The sequence below is a fragment of the Hemitrygon akajei genome, chromosome 5 (genome assembly GCF_048418815.1).
Source record: "Hemitrygon akajei chromosome 5, sHemAka1.3, whole genome shotgun sequence".
Classification (NCBI taxonomy): domain Eukaryota; kingdom Metazoa; phylum Chordata; class Chondrichthyes; order Myliobatiformes; family Dasyatidae; genus Hemitrygon; species Hemitrygon akajei.
Genome location: NC_133128.1, coordinates 123930995 through 123955078, shown reverse-complemented (window position 1 = coordinate 123955078; position 24084 = coordinate 123930995). Strand labels below are relative to the sequence as shown.

At 46.4% G+C, this 24084-nt stretch overlaps 1 protein-coding gene and 1 long non-coding RNA gene across 3 annotated transcripts in view; one reads left to right on the top strand and one right to left on the bottom strand.

Annotated features, from left to right (window-relative positions):
• Positions 1 to 4240, bottom strand: part of LOC140728142 (uncharacterized) — a 39678-nt gene extending 35438 nt beyond the window's left edge. Inside the window, exon 1 of the long non-coding RNA XR_012099005.1 lies at positions 4122 to 4240. This is a non-coding gene — a long non-coding RNA (uncharacterized lncRNA). The remainder of the gene's footprint in view (positions 1 to 4121) is intronic.
• A 179-nt stretch (positions 4241 to 4419) lies between these two features.
• rpe (ribulose-5-phosphate-3-epimerase) overlaps positions 4420 to 24084 on the top strand; it is a 33987-nt gene continuing 14322 nt past the window's right edge. Inside the window, exons 1-3 of one of the 2 annotated variants that reach the window (XM_073046371.1) lie at positions 4420 to 4592; positions 11046 to 11125; positions 12630 to 12769. In XM_073046371.1, coding sequence (XP_072902472.1) covers positions 4471 to 4592; positions 11046 to 11125; positions 12630 to 12769 — 342 coding nt within the window. In that variant the 5' untranslated portion in view covers positions 4420 to 4470. The remainder of the gene's footprint in view (positions 4593 to 11045; positions 11126 to 12629; positions 12770 to 24084) is intronic. The other variant, XM_073046370.1, reaches the window with a different exon arrangement.

The following is a 24084-nucleotide window of genomic DNA, read 5'->3' as shown; positions in this document are numbered from 1 at the left end:
AGTTAATGGGTTCTGGTCACTGTTCCCTCACTGTAGACCCACGGAAAGGTCAGTCACCTGGCCAGGCTCATTACCCAATGTCTGGTACAGCCCCTCCTCTCACTGGACCATCCACATATTGATTTAAGAAACTTTTCTGGATATACTTGACAAACTCTGCCCCATCTAAACCCCTTACACTAAGAAGGTCCCAGTTTATATTAGGGAAGTTGAAATTCTCCATGACAACAACTCTATTATTTTCACACATTCCCTTAACCTGATGACGTATCTGTTCCTCAATGTCCCAGTGTCTATGGGGGGGGGGGGGGGGGATCTGTAGTACAACCCCATTAGTGTGATTACACCCTTCCTATTCCTGAGTTCCACCTAAATGGACTCACTGTCTGACCCAGCTGTGATATTGTCTCTGATCAGCAGTTCAACTCCATCTCCCTCCTCTTTTACCTCCTTCTCCATTTCTAAAACTTCAAAAACTGGTACATTAATCACCCATTCCTGTTCCTCTCTCAATCAAGTCTCTGTAATAGCGGCAAAGTCGTAGTTCCATGCTCTAAGTTCATCACCTTTACCCATAAAACTCCTAGCACTGAAATACACACACTTCAAACTATCCGACCCACCATACCTGTTATTTCAATTTTGCCTTTCAATATTTACCCTGACATCTACCTTCCTGTCCAATCCTTCACTTACTGACCTGGTGTTCAGTTCCTAGACCCCTGCAAAACTAGTTTAAACTCTCCCAAGTAGCATCAGCAAACCTTCAGGCCAGTATATTGGTTTCCACCAAATTTTGGTGCAACCCATCCCTCTTGTACAGGTCACCCCCTTCCCTAGTAAGGTTCCAATGATCCAAGAAACCCTGCCCCCTGCACCATCTCCTCAGCCATTCGTGCCATCACCTCATTCCTACCTGCACTCGCCTCTAGCACCGTGAGTAATCTGGAGATTACTACTTTGGAGGTCCTTCTCTTCAGCCTCTTTTCTAACTCTATATACTCACTGTATAGGACCTCTTCCCCTTTTCTGACTATGCAATTGATGCCAATATGCACCGTGACCTCTGGCTGTTCACACACCCCCTTGAGAATATCCTGCAGCTGCTCCGATACATCCTGGACCCCGGCACCTGGGAGGCAACACACCATCCTGGTGTCTCTTTTGTGGCCACAGAATCTTCTGTCTGCCCTCCTAACTATCAAGCCTCCTATCACTATCACTCTGCCCTGCTGAGCCTCAGAGCCGGCCACCATGCCACTGGCCTGGCTCCTGCTGCTGTGCCAGGATGGGTCGTCCGCCCACGCAGTATACAAAGAGGGGAATGGCCACAGGGGAACCCTGCACCGGCTTTCTAAGCCCCTTCCCTCTCCTGGTGGTCACCCATCTGCTGTCTAAAGCCTGTACTCTGGGTGTGACCACCTCTTCAAAAGCCTCATCTATAATGTCTTCGGCTTTCTGGATGATCATGAGTACATCCAACTCCAGCTCCGACTCACTGACCTGATCGGTCAGGAACTGAAGTTGGGTGCATTTCCCACAGATGTAGTCGTCAGGGAAACAGGCATTCCCACCTGAGTTCCCACATCTGACAGGAGGAGCGTTCCATCCTGACTACTCTCTACTAAAAAAAAGGCTTACCACTTCTTATCCGTGCCTCCGCCTATTCTCGATGAAGCCTATTAAGGCAAAGCCTTCTCACTCTGTCATTGGCCCACTCCAACAATGGCCTCTCCATTTGACCCTACCTTCCTTTTATTTGCCATTGAGTTTAAGCCTGCGACACGAACACTTACTGCGCCGATGCAACAGAAAAATTCGGGCCTTATCTGAACCTACTCCTTTTCACCCTCTCTCCCCCGACCAAATGAGCCCCTGCTGTCCACCCAGTTAGTCCCAATTTCCTGTATTTGGCCCTTATCCCTCTGCGCCAGTCCTCTCCATTTGATTTTTAAATGATACTGTTACACCCACCTCAACCTGTTCCTCTAGCAGCTCATTGCATACGTTCACCAATATCTACATGAAAAAGTTGCCTCTTTAAGTCCTTTTTAACTCTTTCCCTCTCACCCTAAATCTTTGCCCTCTAGTTTTGGACTCCCCTACGCTGTGAAAACTGCTCACCTTTAATGAGAACTAGTGTGTTTCCTTGACTTTCCCTTCCTGAAGTCCACAATCCTCGGTCTTACTGATGCTGAGACACCACTCAAACAGCTGATCTATCGTATTTCAGTACACATCTTCGTCACTATCTGAAATTCAGCTAACAGTTGTGTTATTGGCAAATTTATCAGATTCAGATTATTGTCATTTAAAAACCACAAATGCAATGCAGTTAAAAAAATGAGACAACGTTCCTCCAGAATGATATCAACAAAGCACATGACAAAATAGACTACACCAGAAAATCCACATGACGTTATCGACGGTGTTTGAGCTGTGCCTTGCCACACAGTCATGGGAGTCGAAAGATTATAGCAGTGGGATAAGCACACATCCTTGAAAGTGTCCCACTGTTGATTGTCAACGAGAAGATGTTATTTCTGATCCATGCTGACTGTGGTCTCCAAGGAAGATGAGGACGTCAAGGATCCAGTTGCAGAGGGAGGTAGAGAGGCCCAGGGTTCGGAGCTTGTTGAATAGTATGGAGGGCACGATGGTGTTGAATACTGAACTGTAGTCAATACACAGCAGCCTAAATTAGGTATTGCTGTTGTCCAGGTGATCCAGTGCTGAATGGAGAGCCAGTAAGGTTGCATCTGCTGTAGACCTATTGTGGAGGTAGGCAAACCACAGCGGGTTGAGGTCCTCGTTCAGTCAGGAGTCAATTCCAGCCATGACCAACCTCCCAAAGCACTTCATCACAATAGATGTGAGTGGAACTGGTGATAGTTATTGAGGCAACTCACCCTGCTCTTCTTGGGCACTGGTATGATTGTCGCCCTTTTGAAGCAGGTGGGAACCTCCGACTGCAGCAGTGAGAGACAGAAGATGTCCTTGAACACTCCAGCTAGTTGGTTGCCACAGGTTTTCGGTTCCCTACCAGGTACGCCGCCAGGGCCTGAGGCCTTGCGAGGGTTCATCCCCTTGAATGATATTCTGACGTCGGCCTCCGAAACAGATCGCAGGGTCACCAGATGCTGCAGGGATTTGCACAAGTGTAGTTTTATTCTCCCTTTCCATGTGAGTTCATCTGGGAGTGAAGCATCACAGCCATTCATGATGTTAGGCTTTGCCTTGTACAACGCTTGTCACTATTAACAACAACTTTTTGTGGATTTTGTGGAAACAAATCTGGCAACCTGCTGTGCATTCACAGCCAAATCCTTTATGTAAAAAAAACAAAAAAAGAGTCCCGATTGCTTCGGCACACAACTAGTCACTGGTCTCTAATATGAGAAACATCCTTCAGTCACTAGCTTCTGCTTCCTAACTTCAAGACAATTTTGGATCCACCTAACCAGCTCTCCCTGAATTCCATGGGACCTGACCTTCCAGACTAGCTTACCATGCAGAAGGTTGCCGAGTTACAAATAGACAACATTCACTTCCCTACCCTCATCTGCCATTTTGGCTAACTCTTCAAAGAACTATAAACGCTTTGTCACATATGACGCCTCTCACAGAACCATGCTGACTCCTGGTCAGAAATTGTTTATCCAAATGCTGGTAGATCCTGTCCCTCAGAATTTCCCCCAGTAACTTGCCCACCACTAGTGGCAGGCTGATCATTCTGTAGTCCCCTGGCATGTCATTAGCAGTTTTTGGCATTTCACCAGAGGTTAACAATAAAACAGGTATCTCCACCTTTTTTCTGTACTTCCCACAAGGTCTGAGGATGCACTCTGTCAGGTCTGGTGATTTATCCTACTTAATATGCTGTGAGGCTGCCTATTCCTCCTCCCTGATATGAACGTTCTCCAAAACATCTCCACTTGTACCCCTATCTCTTCAACAACCACGATTTGCTCCCTCAGTGCATACAAAGTCGTTAAAAATTCCAACCACTTCAGGCAGCTCGAGACATAGGAAGACCTGCTAAGGGCAAATATTCTCTTGTTCTGGCCATCCTTTTACTCTTAAAATAGAGATAGAACTTCCTAGACTTTCCTTAACCTTACCTGCTAGATCCATCTCTTTGTTCGCCTGATCTCCCTTGTAATATCTTTAGTTATCAAGGAATTCATTTATCCTTGATCCATTGTACGTTTCCCTCATTTTCTTTACCAGAGCCTTAATATATCTGATCAATCAATGACCCGACGGCTGCGCAGGTACCAAGCATGCGCGCGGTCGCGGGGAACGCCGGGATTTGTAGTTCGAAGCTATCCCTGTAGGCGGAGCGCGGCCATTGGTTAGGCCGGGAGTAGTTGTGAGGGGGGAGGGTGGTATTCCAGAAGGTGGTTGGCTGCCGCGGTACGTCGGGAGTTGTAGTTCGTTAGTGAAGGCGGCGCGCGGATAGGCTTCAGGATGGCGCAGGGCTGCCGGATCGGACCGTCCATCCTCAATAGTGACCTGTCTTGTCTGGGCTCCGAGTGCCGCCGCATGTTGGGGTGTGGGGCCGATTACCTGCACCTGGACGTGATGGATGGGTAAAGAGCGATTTGTGGCCGACGGCAACAGGGAGTCGGAGCGGTGAAGGGACTGGGAATGTGGTTGGGAAGGGAAGTTAGAAGGGGATCTCCCTGGGCTGTAAAAGGCAAGAAGAGTGGGGTCCCCCTGTACGAGAGAAGAAGGTGGGGGTTCGCCCGGGCTGGAAGAGAGTAGACGGTGGAGGCCCCCGAGTTGCTGGGGTGGGGGATGGGGTTGTCCCCGGGTTGGAAGGGGTTGGGGGATGGGGTTGTCCCCGGGTTTGAAGGGGGTGGGGGATGGGGTTACCACTGGGTTGGAAGGGGGTGGGGGATGGGGTTGTCCCCGGGTTGGAAGGGGTTGGGGGATGGGGTTGTCCCCGGGTTTGAAGGGGGTGGGGGATGGGGTTGGAAGGGGGTGGGGGATGGGGTTGGAAGGGGGTGGGGGATGGGGTTGTCGCCGGGTTGGAAGGGGTTGGGGGATGGGGTTGTCCCCGGGTTGGAAGGGGGTGGGGGATGGGGTTACCACTGGGTTGGAAGGGGTTGGGGGATGGGGTTGTCCCCGGGTTTGAAGGGGGTGGGGGATGGGGTTACCACTGGGTTGGAAGGGGGTGGGGGATGGGGTTGTCCCCGGGTTGGAAGGGGTTGGGGGATGGGGTTACCACTGGGTTGGAAGGGGGTGGGGGATGGGGTTTTCCCCGGGTTTGAAGGGGGTGGGGGATGGGGTTGTCCCCAGGTTTGAAGGGGGTGGGGGATGGGGTTACCACTGGGTTGGAAGGGGGTGGGGGATGGGGTTGTCCCCGGGTTGGAAGGGGGTGGGGGATGGGGTTGTCCTCGGGTTTGAAGGGGGTGGGGGATGGGGTTACCACTGGGTTGGAAGGGGGTGGGGGATGGGGTTGTCCTCGGGTTTGAAGGGGGTGGGGGATGGGGTTACCACTGGGTTGGAAGGGGGTGGGGGATGGGGTTGTCCCCGGGTTGGAAGGGGGTGGGGGATGGGGTTGTCCTCGGGTTTGAAGGGGGTGGGGGATGGGGTTACCACTGGGTTGGAAGGGGGTGGGGGATGGGGTTGTCCCCGGGTTGGAAGGGGTTGGGGGATGGGGTTGTCCCCGGGTTTGAAGGGGGTGGGGGATGGGGTTGTCCCCGGGTTGGAAGGGGGTGGGGGATGGGGTTGTCCCCAGGTTGGAAGGGGGTGGGGGATGGGGTTACCACTGGGTTGGAAGGGGGTGGGGGATGGGGTTACCACTGGGTTGGAAGGGGTTGGGGGATGGGGTTGTCCCCGGGTTGGAAGGGGGTGGGGTGGTGTGTCCCCTGGGTTAGAAGAGGATGAGGGGTCTTTGCTGGACATAGGGGAGGGGGAGAGAAGTGTGTGTGCGTCCCAGGACACAACAACAGGGGTGGGCGGATTGCGTTCGGGAGGTAAAGGATGTGGCGGTTGCAGTTTAGAGGGTGGCTTGATGCTGCTGCTGCTTCCAGACGTGCTTCCCTGCCTTCTGATTGTCTGCAATGGTCTGTTTCCCATTCATCCCTCCAGACTCGGCCTTTAACTATTGATGGTTTCAGTCACACAACTAATGTGGATGCTGGAGTCTGCAAATCCCCACAGTACTTTCCTCCGACCCCTTTCCCTTTTCCAGTGTTACTTTTCTAAACTCACCTCCACCTCCCCATCCCCGTGAAATTATTTGAGGTCAATCCCACTGCACTAGTGAACCGCTGCTCAAGGACATCGGTTCCAGCTCTGGCATTTATTTAACCTTCCTGAGAATGGGTTCTAAAGCCCTTCCTCCTTTCCAGTCACTCCACGTGTTTTCAGGCTTTTGTATCTTCTCGATGGGAGATGTGAAAAGAGGGAATGTCCAGGATGGGTCAGGCCACATTGGCTGCTTTACTGAGGCAGTAATGTATATAGAGTGCATGGACGGGTGGCTGGTTTTCATGGTGTGCTGAGCCGTGTCTACAACTCTCTGCAGTTTCTTGTTTTTTTTAAAAGACTATTGAATGGTTCCCTAATACATCAAGACTGACTCTTAACCATACAATTAACCTTTTCCCCCCCCCCGCATCTTATTGTCTGCCTTCTCTGCAATTTATCTGTAGCAGTTCCACTTTACTCTGCGTGCTGTTATTGTCTTACTGTGTTCTACCTCAAAACACAGTGTAATGATTCGATCTGTGTGCAAGACAAGCTTTTCAGTATACCTCAGTATATAAGAGTCTTTTTCTGTTGATCAGTGTCAAAAAAAGCAAAGTAAATCCACTGTGATTCTGTATTTTAAGAGAATAAAACATGAAAACATCCAAGCGGTGAATACTTTGTATAGGCACTGTATTTATTTAAACTGTTGTGACTGAACTGGTTGGGGACACTGAAGCAGGTAGATACAAGTCCTTATTCATCATGACAAGCAGAATTTCTCTTGGAGAGCATCCCAGTGGAATCTTCCTGAATTCAAAGTACATCAAGATATTTGTATTTTAAGAACAAAGAGCATGTGATTCAATACAATTTAATAGCTATAATGATACTGTTTACTTAGATATCTGACAAATAGTTTCATTCATCTACATTTTTACAATGGGAACACAGTATTAACAGACGAGAAGACGCCTTTGCTGTGACAAAGTAATTCACGCGGAAGTTCTAAAAGCTTCTGCGAACCCAGACACCAAAACATGGCTGGTTCATCCCAATTATTGATGGAGCATAATGCTCATGAGCTGATTTGATGTGCTGAGTGATGAAATCAGTCTGGCATAGAAACTCCCTTGAACTTGCTGACAATGGAACAACATTAGCTTGTAAGGGGGGGGGGGGCAAATGTTGGATGTGCAGGGTGTTTCAGGATGTACAGGTAGATATGTTATGGATACTTAACAGTCTCTTGTACAGGCACATGGATGATCGGAAAACAGGGCTGTGTAGGAAGGAAGGGTTAGATTAAATTTAGAGTAGGTTATAAATTTGGCACAACATTGTGGTCTGAAGCATCTGTACTGTGCTGTAGTGTTCTATAACTGAACTGGTATCTGCTGCCTGGTGTGCTGTAGGCCAATTAAAGTAGCCCCTTTGTCTTGTGTTTGGCTGGCACGTCCGAGAGCATTTCACAGTTTTGTGAACTTGCAAACCATCTTGAGTCTGATTATAACTGATTATTTCTTGCATCTTACAGTAGAACAGGTTTTATTGATGACAGGATTCATGCCTTCTATCCACATTTCTTCAACTCCTCAATAACCCCTAACAAAACACTCCTGGATTTTGATCTCATTTTCCTTCCCTTCCTCCTGTCTCCCCAGGTCCCTTTCCCTCTCTGCCCTCTGCTCATGAGCCAAACAGCCCTCCACTCCAAACCACTAACAGCTCCCAACAAGCTAGTTATGGTGATCCCATCCTGAGTCCCATGTAATCTTATTGTCCAGATCAGCTGGCTATATGGAACTCACTGTCCTTAGTTTACCTGTGTTATATGGGGACAGACGTGGGCCGACAAGCAAGGCACACTTGTATTTGGTGGGGGACTGTACAAGTGACTCTGCTGTAGTGATTCAGATCTGTACGGTACTTCCCACCAGTGTTAGAGAATCCCCTGGTATTAGTTATAGGTGGTAACATAGTTATAGAGCACTATGACACAGAAACAGGCCCTCTGCCAGTCTGTGCAAACTGTAATTCTGCCTAGTCTCATTGATCCACACCTGGACCATAGCCCTCCTGTCCTTGTGCTTATCCAAATTCTCTTAAATGTTGAAATCAAACTTGCATCAGGCACATCTGCCGACAGCTCAATCCACCCTCTGAGTGAAGGAGTCCCTCCTCATATTCCCCTAAACATTTTATCTTTCATCCATAACCCTTGACCTCTAGTTCTAGTCTCACCCATTCTCAGTCAAAAAAGCCTGCTTACGTTTACCCTATCTAGGGGTGACAAGGTAGTGTAGCGGTTAGTGCAATGCTATTATGGTGCCAGCAATCCGGGTTCAATACCTGCTACTGTTTGTTAAGAGTTTGTACAAGGGTTTCCAGTGGGTGCTCTAGTTTCCTCCCACATTTCAAAGTCATATGGATTAGTAAGTTAATAGGTCACGTGGGTGTAATTGGGGGGCACGAGCTTGTTGCTCTGGAAGGCCAGTGCTGCATCTCCACATTTAAATTAACCTTGTTACTACATAATTGAACAAAATGCAGTAGACTAGCAATGAATAAGTACTTTGTGACTGGGCAGAGGTTTGCACTCCTTCCGCGTAGGGTTTGTTGTAGTACTGGCCATGTTTTAGATGGCCTACCATGGACTAGCGTGTAGGGAATACAGGTTTGAGGGTTGAGTGAAGTACAACTTTTAACAGAAAGGAAGTAAACTGGATCATTACAAAATTCAGGGGGATGGGGCAATCTGATAAACGTGGGTAATCAGTTGATGTAAATGATAGCATTTGATGGGGAGGCTGTAAGGCAGGGGTGTCAAACTCATTTTAGGTCACGGGCCGGATTGAGCAAAATGCAGCTTCATGCGGGCTGGATCAGTCGGACGCGTGCGAACGCAGCTTTCGTTGCCTCCGTTTTTTCAGCCTGCTGTCATGTGTCTCAGTCTCTGCTATAACTACAAAGTGTTTCACTTTACAAATTCCGTTTCTTATGAAGAAGACTGCCGAATAAACACTAAAAACCTTGAAAACCTGGTACCTGAATAAACTCAGCATTAGCCATATCATACGCCATAGGCGCTTCGATTACTGGGGCCAGCTTTAATAGTAATTAGATATTATCTCGCGGGCCAAAGATAATTCCACCGCGGGCCTTGAGTTTGACATATATGCTGTAAGGGAACATGCTTGTAGATGGTTTAACACTAAATCTTTACAACACACTATTTGGGTCTTAGTTGGATTCTGCAGGTTTGATTCCAAGGATGTCAGAACTTGTTCCGCTGCTGTAGAGCTTTAAACGTTCTAATATTCTAGGAGTGACCACAAAAGTGAGGTGGGAGATCTAGAGGAGCATTTTTGTGTTAACTCTTGAGAAACTGTTTGCTCAGAAACCAAGCTTGAAAACAGAGAGATGATTGTAGAAGACAGCAAAAATAGATTCCTTTTCCCAGCAAAGCAAAGGAAGTTGGTGTGTGGAATGCATCATCCGATGGGCAGTGGATGCAGGCTCCGGAGGAGGGGATGTGTGCTTCCTGGTCTGAAACGCAGAGCTGGGATGTGAGACCAATTTGGACTGATAAGGGATAGTCAACAAGGGCCTTGTTCAAGGTAGATCATGTCTGAACAATTTTAGAGATTTTTGAGGAAATTGAAGGAAGGGCAGTGGATGTCGCCTACATGGACTTTTGCAAGGCCTTTGACAGGGTCCCGTTGTGGAACCTAGTCAAGAAGGTTCAGTTGCTTTGCATTATGGATGAGGCAGTAAATTGGATTCAGCACTGGCTTCACAATAGTCGATAGTTGGCTCTCTGACTGGAGGACTGTGGTAAATGGAGTCCTGCACGGATCAGTGCTGGGTCCGTTGTTGTTTGCCATCTATATCAACGATTTGAATAATACTGTGTTAAACTGGATCAGCATGTTTGCAGATGACACCAAGATTGAGGGCAGTGAGGAAGGTATCAGTGCTGCAGTGGGATCTGGACCAGCTGGAAAAATGGCAGATGGGATTTAATACAGACAAGTGTGAGGTATTGCTCTTCGAAAGAACACGCCAGAGTAAGCGGTAGAACACTGAGGAGTGCAGTAGAGCAGAGGGATCTGGCAATACAGGTCCATAATTCCTTGAAAGTGTCATCACAGGTAGATAAGTTGTAAAGAGAAAAAATTTTGGCACATTGGCCTTCATAAGTATTGAATACAGTAGTTGAGATGTTATGTTGAAGTTGTATAAGATGGTGGTGAGGCCTAATTTGGAGTATTTTGTGCAGTTCTGGTCATCTACTTACAAGAAATTTTACAAGGATGTTGCCAGGACTGGAGTGTAGAGTTATAAGGAAAGGTTGACTAGGCCAAGACTTTATTCCCCGGAGTGAAGGAGACAGGGAGATTTGATAGAGGTGTAAAAGATTATGAGTGGTATAGAAAGTGTAAACAGAAGTAGGCTTTGTCCACTGAGGCTGGTTGAGACTAGGACAAGAAGTCTTGGGTTAAGTGTGAAACGTGAAATGTCTAAGGGGAACACGAGGGAGAACTACTTCACTCAGAGTGAGTGGGTATGAAACGTGCTGCCAGTGGAAGTGGTGAATGCGTGTTCAACATCCTTTAAGAGAAATTTGGATAATTATATGGATTGGAGGGTATGGCGGGCCATGGTCCAGCTGCAGGTCAGTGGGAGTAGAAATGGAAGATGGGCAGAGGGCCTGTTTCTGTGCTGTAGTATTCCATGACTTTGATTCTGAATGGTTTCAATGTGTATTGTAATAGTCTGATTCCAGGAAATGTCATGATTCAAACTTTATATCTGAAAACTTTCTGTACTCATTCTTCTAGCCACTTTGTGCCCAACATCACCTTCGGTCACCCTGTGGTAGAATGTCTTCGGAAGGAACTTGGACAAGAGCCCTTCTTTGGTAAGACTTGCACCAGCAGTGTCTCGATGTGCAGTTATGCTTGGTTGTGTAAGTGAAGTTCATGAAATGGTGACACAGACCAAAATGATAAGTGGCATTTCCATTGCAAGCAGTAGGTAATGCAGCCACACACTTCCAATTGATCAACTTATTGTAAATTATAGCCCTGTTTGTGTTGTGAGGGTTGGGGTGCCCAAAATTAAAATTGAGCTTATTGTCATGTGCACAAGTACATATGGCCATAAGACATAGGAGCAGAATTAGGTCAATAGGCCTATTGCGTTTGCTCTGCTATTCCATTATAGCTGATTTATTATCCCTCTGAACCCTATTCTGCTGCCTTCTCTCTGTAACCTTTGACATCAAGAACCTATCAGTCTCCACTTTAAATAACCCAATGACTTGGCCTCCACAGCCATCTATGGCAATGAATTCCATAGATTTACCAATTTCTATCTAAAGAAATTCCTCCTCATCTCTGTTCTTAAAGGGACACCCTTATTTTCTGAGGCTGTGCTCTCTGGTCCCAGAATCCCTCACTGTAGGAAATGTGCTGTCATTGTCCACTCTATCACAGGTAGAGCGGGCCTACTCTTTCCATGGTTATCTTCTTGCCTTTGATGTATAGAATGCGTGGGAATTCCCTTTACTCTTATTTGCCAAAGACTTGCATGGGCCCTTCCATCTTCCACAATCTCCTCAATCTCTGCAATGTTCAGGCTGAACACCGGACAGAGATTCAGCAGCAGAATGAGCAGCAAGTTAAAGGAGGTTAGAGATACAGAGAAGAATGATTGTAAAAAATAAATCTGTTTTAGAACAGAGATGAGACATTTCATTGAAACTGATCAAATATTAAAAGGCTGAGATAGTGTGGACATGGAGAGTATGTTTCTTATAGTGGAGGAGTCTAGGACCAGAGGGCACAGAATACAAGGACGCACTAGCTTCCAGTAGCTTCCTCTCAATTTTCACTACTGTCAGCCATGCAAGTCCTGGGTTGGAGATACAGTCACACACAGACGTAGAAGGATTCTTCATTGCTGTTCCATAACAGCTTTGTTTTACCAGTCAGGGTTGTTAGTCCTGTCCTGAACCCCTGAACCTGAAGGACTGGTGGACCACTCTTTGTCTGGCCTCTACCCTATGACCTGCTTGGCATGGGTGACTCTACCGAGAGCCAAAGCACAAGTTCTTGACTCTAGCCAACATAGCTCTCTGGGCGTTAAGGCACCCATGACAAGGTTGTGGTCATCGTAAAGAAGGTTCTTCTTTAAGACTCCCCTTAAAACCCAGCTGTGATTGAGTGCATGTGGGTTGTGCATATTGAGTGAATAACTTTTATGAACTTTGTGGATGTAGAGTGAAAATGGTGCTTATCATTTGCAGAGCAATTGCTATTTATATTTGCAGGACCTGAGTTTTGTAGATCTGATCTTCACAAACGCTAGTGATAAGAAATGTTTTTTTGGAGAAGTGTTACCAGCTACTGTTTGCTTTCCAGACATGCACATGATGGTCTCAAAGCCAGAGCAATGGGTGAAACCGATGGCAGTAGCTGGGGCAAATCAGTACACATTCCACCTGGAAGCTACAGACAACCCAGGTCCACTCATCAAAGACATCAGAGAAAACTGTATGAAGGTAAGATGAGAGGAAATGCTATTTGCAGCGGTGTGTGTGTGTGTGTGTGCGCGCGCGCGCACGTGAGTTTGATGAATTGCTGTTCTTCAGAGTATTTTGTTTGTGTAGCTAGCTGTTAGTTTCAGATCACATGGATTGAATGGAATTGGTTGCTGGTCGTGTTCCCTACTGTGGAATAACAGTTGGAATAATGCCCTGGAATGTGTCCTTCTGAACTGGTTATGTATTGCCAGCATTTTAAGTTGTTCCAGAGAATAGGTACTGTATAGGTACCTAAGACAGGTCTGTTTTCACAGGAGGGGATGTGCCGTAGGGTGGGGACATGTCTGTCACTGTATTACACCATTGATGTAGACAGAAGCATATGCACTGCCTCCCTTCCTGAAGTCCATAACCAGCACTTTGCTGACATTCAGGGAAAAGTTGCTAATTGCTTTACATGTTAATGAAATATCAATTAGCACAATGTTCCTAATTCTGCTTTCATGTCTTGTGGTCTTTTGAAAGTAATTACATCTTCTGTGGCGAATAGTAGAACACAACCAGCAGCCAATTCCATTCAATCCATGTGATCTGAATAAAATCAACCTGGCTTCAGTGCTGAAAGTGTTTGTGCCTCTGAACTCGTCACGTCTTGATCATTGTGTTATCAATAGTCTTGAATATATTGTGTTTTTGAATTCATTTAACACAGTGAGTAATTGAGGCCTTGGCACCGATCTGTAATCTCTTCCTTTCAATGTGTTATATTGTCATCTGTACTTTCTGCTTTCCAGTGTGTCGATACAATGATTTCGTTTATGTGAACTTCAATTGATACCAGGAGCCTTTGTTTTCTATCTCCTTTCCGGAACCTTAATGTTTGCTGAAAGTCAGTGCAAACTAAAACCAAAGGTTTCAAAGGTACATTTAATGTCAGAGAAGTGTATACAATATACATCCTGAAATGCTTTTTCTTTGCAAACATCCACAAAAACAGAGGAGTGCCCCAAATAATGAATGACAGATGTTAGAACCCCAAAGCACACCCCCAGCTCCCCCCTCCTATGTCTAAGTAGCGGCAAAGCAATGACCCCACCCCCACCAGCAAGAAAAAAAGCACTGGCATCCCCCACCGAGCACTGAAGCGTGCAGCAAAGCATCAATAAAGACACAGACTTGCAGTACCCCAAAGACTACTCGTTCACCCGGTAATTCGACATGTCACAGACTCTCTCTCTCTCCCCCTAATAAGGGAGAAAGAGGTGTCTCTGTTATCACAGCAAGAGGGGAGACATAACAAACAACTCACTGATTTGTGATGTTAAAAGTCCGTTGCATCGCTTTTTCCAAGCTCTGTGTCCAAAGAACTCGGGTCTCTGGGCAGACAGCCAGCAGCCAGCTTGCTGCTTTCGATCTAACATCTCCCATGACACACCAATTTCCTGCAGAGGCACCAACTATGAGTTCGCTCACCTTCAGAGCTACGAAATCTCAGAACTCTGAAGGCAAGCTAATCTTCTAGGCCGCATCCTTGCTATCTCGAATAACGGCCAGTCATGGGACCCCGTGAGCGGATCCCATTCCCACAAGGAACCGAAGTCAATATGTAACTCCAGGTCAGGGTCTTCAAAAGAACCTGAAAGGGAAAAATAGAGATATTAAAGATAGAAATAGAGCTGTTTCTAATGATGCAAGCAAAGGAGTCAGCATTAGCTCCTTAGCTCCAATCTTTATCCAATATACATTATCCAATCTTTGTTGTAGGTACTTCTGGGAAAAAAATGACATTCCATTGTGATTTGTTCTTTGACAATAGACAATAGGTGCAGAAGTAGACCATTCGGCCCTTTGAGCCTGCACCGCCATTTTGAGATCATGGCTGATCATCTACTATCAATACCCGGTTCCTGCCTTGTCCCCATATCCCTTGATTCCCCTGTCCATAAGATACCTATCTAGCTCCTTCTTGAAAGCATCCAGAGAATTGGCCTCCACTACCTTCCGAGGCAGTGCATTCCAGACCCCCACAACTCTCTGGGAGAAGAAGTTTTTCCTTAACTCTGTCCTAAATGACCTACCCCTTATTCTCAAACCATGCCCTCTGGTACTGGACTCTCCCAGCATCTGGAACATATTTCCTGCCTCTATCTTGTCCAATCCCTTAATACTCTTATATGTTTCAATCAGATCCCCTCTCAATCTCCTTAATTCCAGCCTGTACAAGTCCAGTCTCTCTAACCTCTCTGCGTAAGACAGTCCAGACATCCCAGGAATTAACCTCGTGAATCTACGCTGCACTTCCTCTACAGCCAGGATGTCCTTCCTTAACCCTGGAGACCAAAACTGTACACAATACTCCAGGTGTGGTCTCACCAGGGCTCTGTACAAAATGCAAGAGGATTTCCTTGCTCTTGTACTCAATTCCTTTTGTAATAAAGGCCAACATTCCATTAGCCTTCTTCACCGCCTGCTGCACTTGCTCATTCACCCTCAGTGACTGATGAACAAGGACTCCTAGATCTCTTTGTATTTCTCCCTTACCTAACTCTACACCATTCAGATAATAATCTGCCTTCCTGTTCTTACTCCCAAAGTGGATAACCTCACACTTATTCACATTAAACGTCATCTGCCAAGTATCTGCCCACTCGCCCAGCCTATCCAAGTCACCCTGAATTCTCCTAACATCCTCATCACATGTCACACTGCCACCCAGCTTAGTATCATCAGCAAATTTGCTGATGTTATTCTCAATGCCTTCATCTAAATCATTGATGTAAATCTTAAACAGCTGTGGTCCCAACACCGAGCCCTGTGGCACCCCACTAGTCACCACCTGCCATTCCGAGAAACACCCATTCACCGCTACCCTTTGCTTTCTATCTGCCAACCAGTTTTCTATCCATGTCAATGTCTTCCTCCCGATGCCCTGAGCTTTGATTTTACCCACCAATCTCCTATGTGGAACCTTATCAAATGCCTTCTGAAAATCGAGGTACACTACATCCACTGGATCTCCATCTAACTTCCTGGTTACATCCTCGAAAAACTCCATCAGATTAGTCAAGCGTGATTTACTCTTGGTAAATCCATGCTGGCTCGGCCCAATCCTATCACTGCTATCTAGATATGCCACTATTTCATCCTTAATAATGAACTCTAGCATCTTTCCCACCACCGATGTCAGGCTGACAGGTCGATAGTTCTTTGTTTTCTCCCTCCCTCCTTTCTTAAAAAGTGGGATAACATTAGCCATTGTCCAATCCTCAGGAACTGATCCTGAATCTAAGGAACATTGGAAAATGATTACCAATGCATCCGCAATTTCCAGGGCCACCTCCTTTAGTACCCTAGGATGCAGACCATCTGGACCTGGGGATCTGTCAGCCTTCAGTCCCATCAGTCTTCTCATCACCGTTTCCTTCCGAATGTCAATCTGTTTCATTTCCTCTGTTACCCTATGTCCTTGGCCCATTCATACATCTGGGAGATTGCTTGTGTCTTCCTTAGTGAAGACAGATCTGAAGTACTCATTAAATTCTTCTGCCATTTCTCTGTTTCCCATAACAATTTCACCCAATTCATTCTTCAAGGGTCCAACATTGTTCTTAACTATCTTCTTTCTCTTCACATACCTAAAAAAGCTTTTGCTATCTTCCTTTATATTCCTGGCTAGCTTGTGTCCGTACCTCATTTTTTCTCCCCGTATTGCCTTCTTAGTTAAGTTCTGTTGTTCCTTTAAAAACTTCCCAATCATCTGTCCTCCCACTCACCTTAGCTCTGTCATACTTCCTTTTTTTTAATGCTATGCAATCTCTCACTTCCTTTGTCAACCACTGTGGCCCCTTTCCCCCCTTTGAATCCTTCCTTCTCTGGGGGATGAACTGATTTTGCACCTTGTGCATTATTCCCAAGAATACCTGCCATTGCTGTTCCACTGTCTTTTCTGCTAGGCTATCCGTCTAGTCAACTTTGGCCAGCTCCTCCCTCATGGCTCCATAGTTTCCCCTGTTCAGCTGCAACACTGACACCTCCGAGCTGCCCTTATCCTTCTCAAATTGCAGATAAAAACTTATCATATTATGATCACTACCTCCTAATGGCTCCTTTACTGCAAGATCGCTTATCAAATCCTGTTCATTACATAACACTAGATCCAGAATAGTCTTGCCTCTGGTCGGCTCTCGTACAAGCTGTTCCAAGAATGCATCCTGTAGGCACTCTACAAACTCCCTATCCTGTGGTCCAGCACCAACCTGATTCTCCCAGTTCACCTGCATGTTGAAATCCCCCATAACTACTGCGGCATTACCTTTGCCACATGCCAATGTTAACTCCCAATTCAACTTGCACCCAATATCCATGCTACTGTTTGGTGGCCTGTAGACAACACCTATTTGGGTCCTTTTGCCCTTACTGTTCCTCAGTTCTATCCACACAGACTCTACTTCTCCTGACCCTATGTCCCCCCTTGCAAAGGACTGAATCTCATTCCTCACTAGCAGGGCCACCCCACCCCCTCTGCCCACATTTCTGTCCCTATGGTAGCACGTATACCCTTGTACATTCATTTCCCAGGTCTGATCTCCCTGCAGCCATGTCTCCGTTATCCCAACAACATCATAGTTACCCATTCGCACCTGGGCTTCAAGCTCATCCGCCTTATTTCTGACACTTAGTGCATTCAGATATAGAATTTTTAGCCCATTTCTCCTCTCTCTGGTCAGGGATACTATTACAGCTGCAGAAAGGGTAGGTAATGTAGCAGGATCCTCTTTTGAGTCAGTATGGGTGGAAGTCAGGAACAGGAAGGGAGCGGTTACTCTACTGGGGGTATTCTATAGGCCCCCTGGTAGCAGCAGAGATACCGAGGAGCAGATTGGGAGGCAGATTTTGGAAAGGTGCAAAAATAACAGGGTTGTTATCATGGGTGACTTTAACTTCCCTAATATTGATTGGCACTTGATTAGTTCCAAGGGTTTAGATGGGGCAGAGTTTGTTAAGTGTGTCCAGGATGGATTCCTGTCACAGTATGTTGACAGGCTGACTAGGAGGAATGCCATACTAGATCTATAGTATCTAGGAATGCCATACAGATCTGTCAGTGGGTGAGCAGCGGTGAGGACAGTGATCACCGCTCCCTGACCTTTAGCATTATCATGGAAAAGGATAGAATCAGAGAGGACAGGAAAATTTTTAATTGGGGAAGGGCAGATTATGAGGCTATAAGGCTAGAACTTGCAGGTGTGAATTGGGATGATGTTTTTGCAGGGAAATGTACTATGGACATGTGGTTGATGTTTAAGGATCTCTTGCTGGATGTTAGGGATAAATTTGTCCCGCTGAGGAAGATAAAGAATGGTAGGGTGAAGGAACCATGGGTGACAAGTGAAGTGGAAAATCTAGTCAGGTGAAAGAAGGCAGCATACGTGAGGTTTAGGAAGCAAGGATCAGATGGGTCTATTGAGGAATATAGGGTAGCAAGAAAGGAGCTGAGGAGAGCAAGAAGGGGGCATGAGAAGGCCTTGGCGAGTAGGGTAAAGGAAAACCCCAAGGCATTCTTCAATTATGTGAAGAACAAAAGGATGACAGGAGTGAAGGTAGGACCGATTAGAGATAAAAGTGGGAAGATGTGCCTGGAGGCTGTGGAAGTGGGCGAGGTCCTAATGAATACTTCTTTTCGGTATTCACCACTGAGAGGGAACTTGATGACGGTGAGGACAATATGAGTGAGGTTGATGTTCTGGAGCATGTTGATATTAAGGGAGAGGAGGTGTTGGAGTTGTTAAAATACATTAGGACGGATAAGTCCCCGGGGCCTGACGGAATATTCCCCAGATTGCTTCACGAGGCAAGGGAAGAGATTGCTGAACCTCTGGCTAGGATCTTTGTCCTCGTTGTCCACGGGAATGGTACCAGAGGATTGGAGGGAGGCGAATGTTGTCCCCTTGTTCAAAAAAGGTAGTAGGGATAGTCCAGGCAATTATAGACCAGTGAGCCTTATGTCTGTGGTGGGAAAGCTGTTGGAAAAGATTCTTAGAGATAGGATCTATAGGCATTTAGAGAATCATGGTCTGATCAGGAACAGTCAGCATGGCTCTGTGAAGGGCAGATCGTGCCTAACAAGCCTGATAGAGTTCTTTGAGGAGGTGACCAGGCATATAGATGAGGGTAGTGCAGTGGATGTGAGGTTCACCTTCTACATGCGAACCCCCAGTATGCCTGCGTGGTCTTACCTGATGGGCGGGAGGACACGGTATCCGTCCGCGACCTGGCGCCCGCTGGAGCAGCAGACCACTACCCCGAACACTCCACGGTAACTATGAACGCTGTACCCGAGGTGACACCGCGCACACCAAGCCCTACACAGACCCCTCACGACACTCCTATACTGGGCATATACCAGGCGCCTCGCACACGCATGAGGGATCACTGACGCCTAGTGGGCTGATACCTCCAGTTAGGCCGGAACCAGCACAACCACCGTCTCCAGTGCAATCACCACCGGCACCTGTGCAATCACAGCCGGTGCTACGTAGATCGCAGCGACAGATTGGACCACCTGATAGACTTAACCTGTAAATATACTTGTAAGAAACTTCGCCCCATGGAGACTCTCTTTTAAAACAAGGGGGGGGTGAATGTGGTGAACTACATATACCTGTTTGGACACGCCCCTCTGCTGACTGCTCCTGTGGCTCCTCCCACTGACCGTGGCTCCTCCCATGGACCCCGGTATAAAGGCGATTGGACCCTGAGCCCTGGTCTCAGTCTCCAGGATGTAGTATGGTGGTCACTCACTGCTTGTTCTTTCTTCTGGTCAATAAAAGCCTATATCTCGCCTCACGGTGATCTACATGGATTTTAGTAAGGCATTTGACAAGGTTCCACATGGTAGGCTTATTCAGAAAGTCAGAAGGCATGGGATCCAGGGAAGTTTGGCCAGGTGGATTCAGAATTGGCTTGCTGCTGAAGGCAGAGGGTCGTGGTGGAGAGAGTACATTCAGATTGGAGGGTTGTGACTAGTGGTGTCCCACAAGGATCTGTTCTGGGACCTCTACTTTTTGTGATTTTTATTAACAACCTGCATGTGGGGGTAGAAGGGTGGGTTGGCAAGTTTGCAGACGACACAAATGTTGGTGGTGTTGTAGATAGTGTTGAGGATTGTCAAAGATTGCAGACAGACATTGATAGGATGCAGAAGTGGGCTGAGAAGTGGCAGATGGAGTTCAACCCCGAGAAGTGTGAGGTTGTACACTTTGGAAGGACAATCTCCAAGGCAGAGTACAAAGTAAGTGGCTGGGTACTTGGTAGTTTGATGGAGCAGAGGGATCTGGGGGTACATGTCCACAGAAAGTTGCCTCACAGGTAGATAGGGTAGTTAAGAAAGCTTATGGGGTGTTAGCTTTCATAAGTCGAGGGATAGAGTTTAAGCGATGTGATGTAATGACGCAGCTCTATAAAACTCTAGTTAGGCCACACTTGGAGTACTGTGTCCAGTTCTGGTCACCTCAGTATAGGAAGGATGTGGAAGCATTGGAAAGGGTACGGAGATTTACCAGGATGCTGCCTGGTTTAGAGAGTATGGATTATGATCAGAGATTAAGGGAGCTAGGGCTTTACTCTTTGGAGAGAAGGAGGATGAGAGGAGACATGATAAAGGTGTACAAGATATTAAGAGGAATAGACAGAGTGGACAGCCAGCGCCTCTTCCCCAGGGCACCACTGCTGAGTACAAGAGGACATGGCTTTAAGGTAAGGGGAGGGAAGTTCAAGGGGGATATTAGAGGAAGGTTTTTTACTCAGAGTGGTTGGTGCATGGAATGCACTGCCTGAGTCAGTGGTGGAGGCAGCTACACTAGTGAAGTTTAAGAAACTACTAGACAGGTATATGGAGGAATTTAAGGTAGGGGGTTATATGGAAGGCAGGTTTTGAGGGCCGGCACAACATTGTGGGCTGAAGGGCCTGTAATGTGCTGACCTATTCTATGTTCTATGTTAATCCCACTTAGGTGTGTTTGGCCCATATTGCTATAAAGCCTTTGTATCCATGTACCTGTCCAATATCTTAAATATTGTAATAGTTCCTACCTCTATCACCTGATCTGGTGGCTCATTCCATATACCCACTCTGCTCTCTGGAAAATCTCTTGATTCCCTTTCAATATTTCTCCTATCCTTAAACCTATGCCCTTTAGTTTTAAACTCCCCTACTCTAGGAAAAAAACTGGTCATCCACCATCTCTACACCCCTTATTTTAGAAGCCTGTACAAGGTCACCATCATAGTCTCCTTCAATCCAGGGAAAACAGCCTCAGCTTATCCTGTCTTTCCTTTTAACTCCAGCCGTCAGTCCAGCGATGCCCTTGTGACTATGAAATTTGGTAAGAGACCAACCAGTCTTTGTCTTAGAACACTAAAGATATTCTTATGTTCTCAATTAGTTTTCTTGATTGCAGGTGGCACAGTAGCCTAGCAGTCAGCGTGACATTAAGGCATAGGAACAAAATCAGGCCATTCAGCCCATCAAGTCCGTTCAGCCTTTCCATCATAGCTGGTTTATTATCCCTCTCAACCCCCTTCTCCTGCCACCACCTTGTCACCTTTCTAATCAGTTCCTCTTTAAATATACCCAGTAAGGGCCTCCGCAGCTGTCTGTGGCAGTGATTTCCACAAGTTCACAATTCTCTGGCTAAGGAAATTTGTCCTCATCTCTTTTCTAAAGGAATGTCCATTTATTCTGAGGCTGTCCCCTCTGGTCCTAAACTCCCCGCTGTAAGAAACATCCTCTCCATTCCATTCTGTCTAGGTTTTTAATATTCAATAAGTGTCAATGAAATTCCCCCCCCCCCCCCCCCCATTCTTCTAAACTCCTCTGAGTACAGGCACAGAGCCTTCAAATGCTCCTTAAACGTTAACCCTTTCATTCCTGTAAATCCTCGTTACCCTGCTCTGGACCTTCTCCATACCAGCACGTCCTTTCTTGGATAGTGGGTCAGAACTCTTCTCGATACTCCCAAGTGCAATCTGACCAATGCCTTATAAACCCTCAGCATTGCATCCTTGCTCTTCTGTTCTCTAACTGAATGCTAACATTGCGTTTGCCTTCCTTACCAGACTCGACTTGCAGGTTACACGTCCCAAGTCCCTTTGCACCTCTGATTTCTGAATTTTCTCCCTCTATTGAAAATGATATACCCCTTTATTCATTCTACTAAAGTGAATTACACTTCCCAACTCTGTATTTCATCTGCCTCTTCTTTGTCCCTTGTCCTAATCTAAGTCCTTTTCCAGATTCCCTGCTTCCTTAACACAACTTATCCCTCCACCTATCTTTATATCATAAGACGATAAAAATAGCAGTCAGGCCATTTGGCCCATTGAATATGTTCTGCCATTTCATCATGGCTGATCCAAATCTTTCTCAACCGCATTTTCCTGCCTTTTCCCCGCCTTTTCCCCATAACCTTTCATGCCCTGACTAATCAAGAACCTATCAACCTCCGCCTTAAATGCACCCAGTGACTTGACTTCCACAGCTGCCTGTGGCAACGAATTCCACAGATTCACCATCCTCTGGCTGAAGAAATTCCTCCTTGTCTCTGTTCTATCTAGATGTACCTCTATTTTGAGGCTATGCCCTCTGGTCATAACCTCAAAAGGAAATATCCTCTCCACATCCACTCTATCTAGGCCTTTCAACGTTCAATAGATTTCATTGAGATTGCCCTTTATTCTTCTAAGTTCCAGTGAGTACAGCGCCAGAGCCGTCAATTGCTGCTTGTATGATATAACCCTTTCATTCCGGATACCATTCTCGTAAGTCTCTTTTGAACCCTCTCCAATGCCAGCATATGTGTTCTTAAATACGGGGCCCAAACTGCTCATAGTACGCCAAGTGAGGCCACTTGGAGGCCATCTGGAAAGCTGATCACAAAGCCGTCAATTCCATCATTTGAATCATTGACATTTAAAGTGAAAAGAAGCAGTCCCAACACTGGCCTCTGCGGAACACTGTTATTGACCAGCAGCCAACCAGAAAAGGCTCCCTTCTGCCAATCAGCCAATCTTCTATCCATGCTCATATCTTTCCTGTAATACTAGGGCCTCTTGTTTAGCAGCCTGTTGTGTGGTAACTTGTCAAATTCACGGGCCAGTCCTCGTGATAGGATCAGAGGTGGAGAGGATCAGTAACTTTAAATTCCTTGGTGTTATCTTATCAGAGGATCTATCCTGGGGCCATCATAAAGAAGCCTTTGATGCCTTTATTTCTTTAAAAGTTTGCATTGATTAAACGTCAGCAAACTTTTAGATGTGTTATGAATGTGCCACAGCTCTGAGGGGCCGAAGGGTGCGGGGTAGCCCCCTCCTTTGTGAGAATCGCAAGATCACTATTAAGTCAGTTCAGGGGACACAGGAAATGAGAGAAAGACATGCAGAATCCACAAAAGGGTTGGAATGTGTCCTGGCCTCCAAAAGGCGGACCCATTAATACCGGCTATTGTCTCTTGGAGACGGACTTGTGTATTGCATCCAGTACGATGCAATCGAAGCCCCAGGCAATGAACCAAGGAGGAGGTTGGTGGAAGGATTGCATCATCCCAACCTGATTGACACCTGAGACCCTGTGAGTCAGGATAAAAAGAGGGTCTGTGGGAACAACCCCTCAGACGCACCAGAAGAAACGCTAGCGATCCCGTAATAGCAAAAACCAGTGGAAGGCCACGTGTGTCCGTTTCCATTTGCCCCAGAATCGGTGGCCTTTACCATGGAAGAACGGTTTTTAGCTAACAACGGGGAAATCAACTTCCAACGACTCTCGAAGGATTGACATCATAAAAGGAATGGGGCAAGTTTTAACCCGTCTCTCTCTCCAACCAAAGGCTGCAGCCTACAGCTTGACTGAACTAAAGTGACTTTTATATTTCCATCGGACAATACATTATCCCCTAGACAACGATAGAGCTATTTCTTACTGATTATTATTATACCCGCGCTTTTAGATTTAGTATTGACGACGTATATTATCTGTGTGTTTGCATTGATATTATTTTTGTGTATTTCTATCAATAAATACTGTTAAAAATAGTACCATCAGACTTCAACGGACCTCTCTATCTTTGCTGGTAAGTGACCCAGTTACGGGGCCGTAACAGATGCATACTTAAGAGTGACCCAACAGGTGCATCACAGCCTGGTAAGATGCTGAGGGATTGCACTGTTTTGTGAATTTTTTCAAAGTTCGAAGTAAATTTATTAAAGAACGCATACTACTTTGAAATTAGTTTCTTGCAGGCAATTACAGGGAGATAAAGAAATACAATAAAATTTGT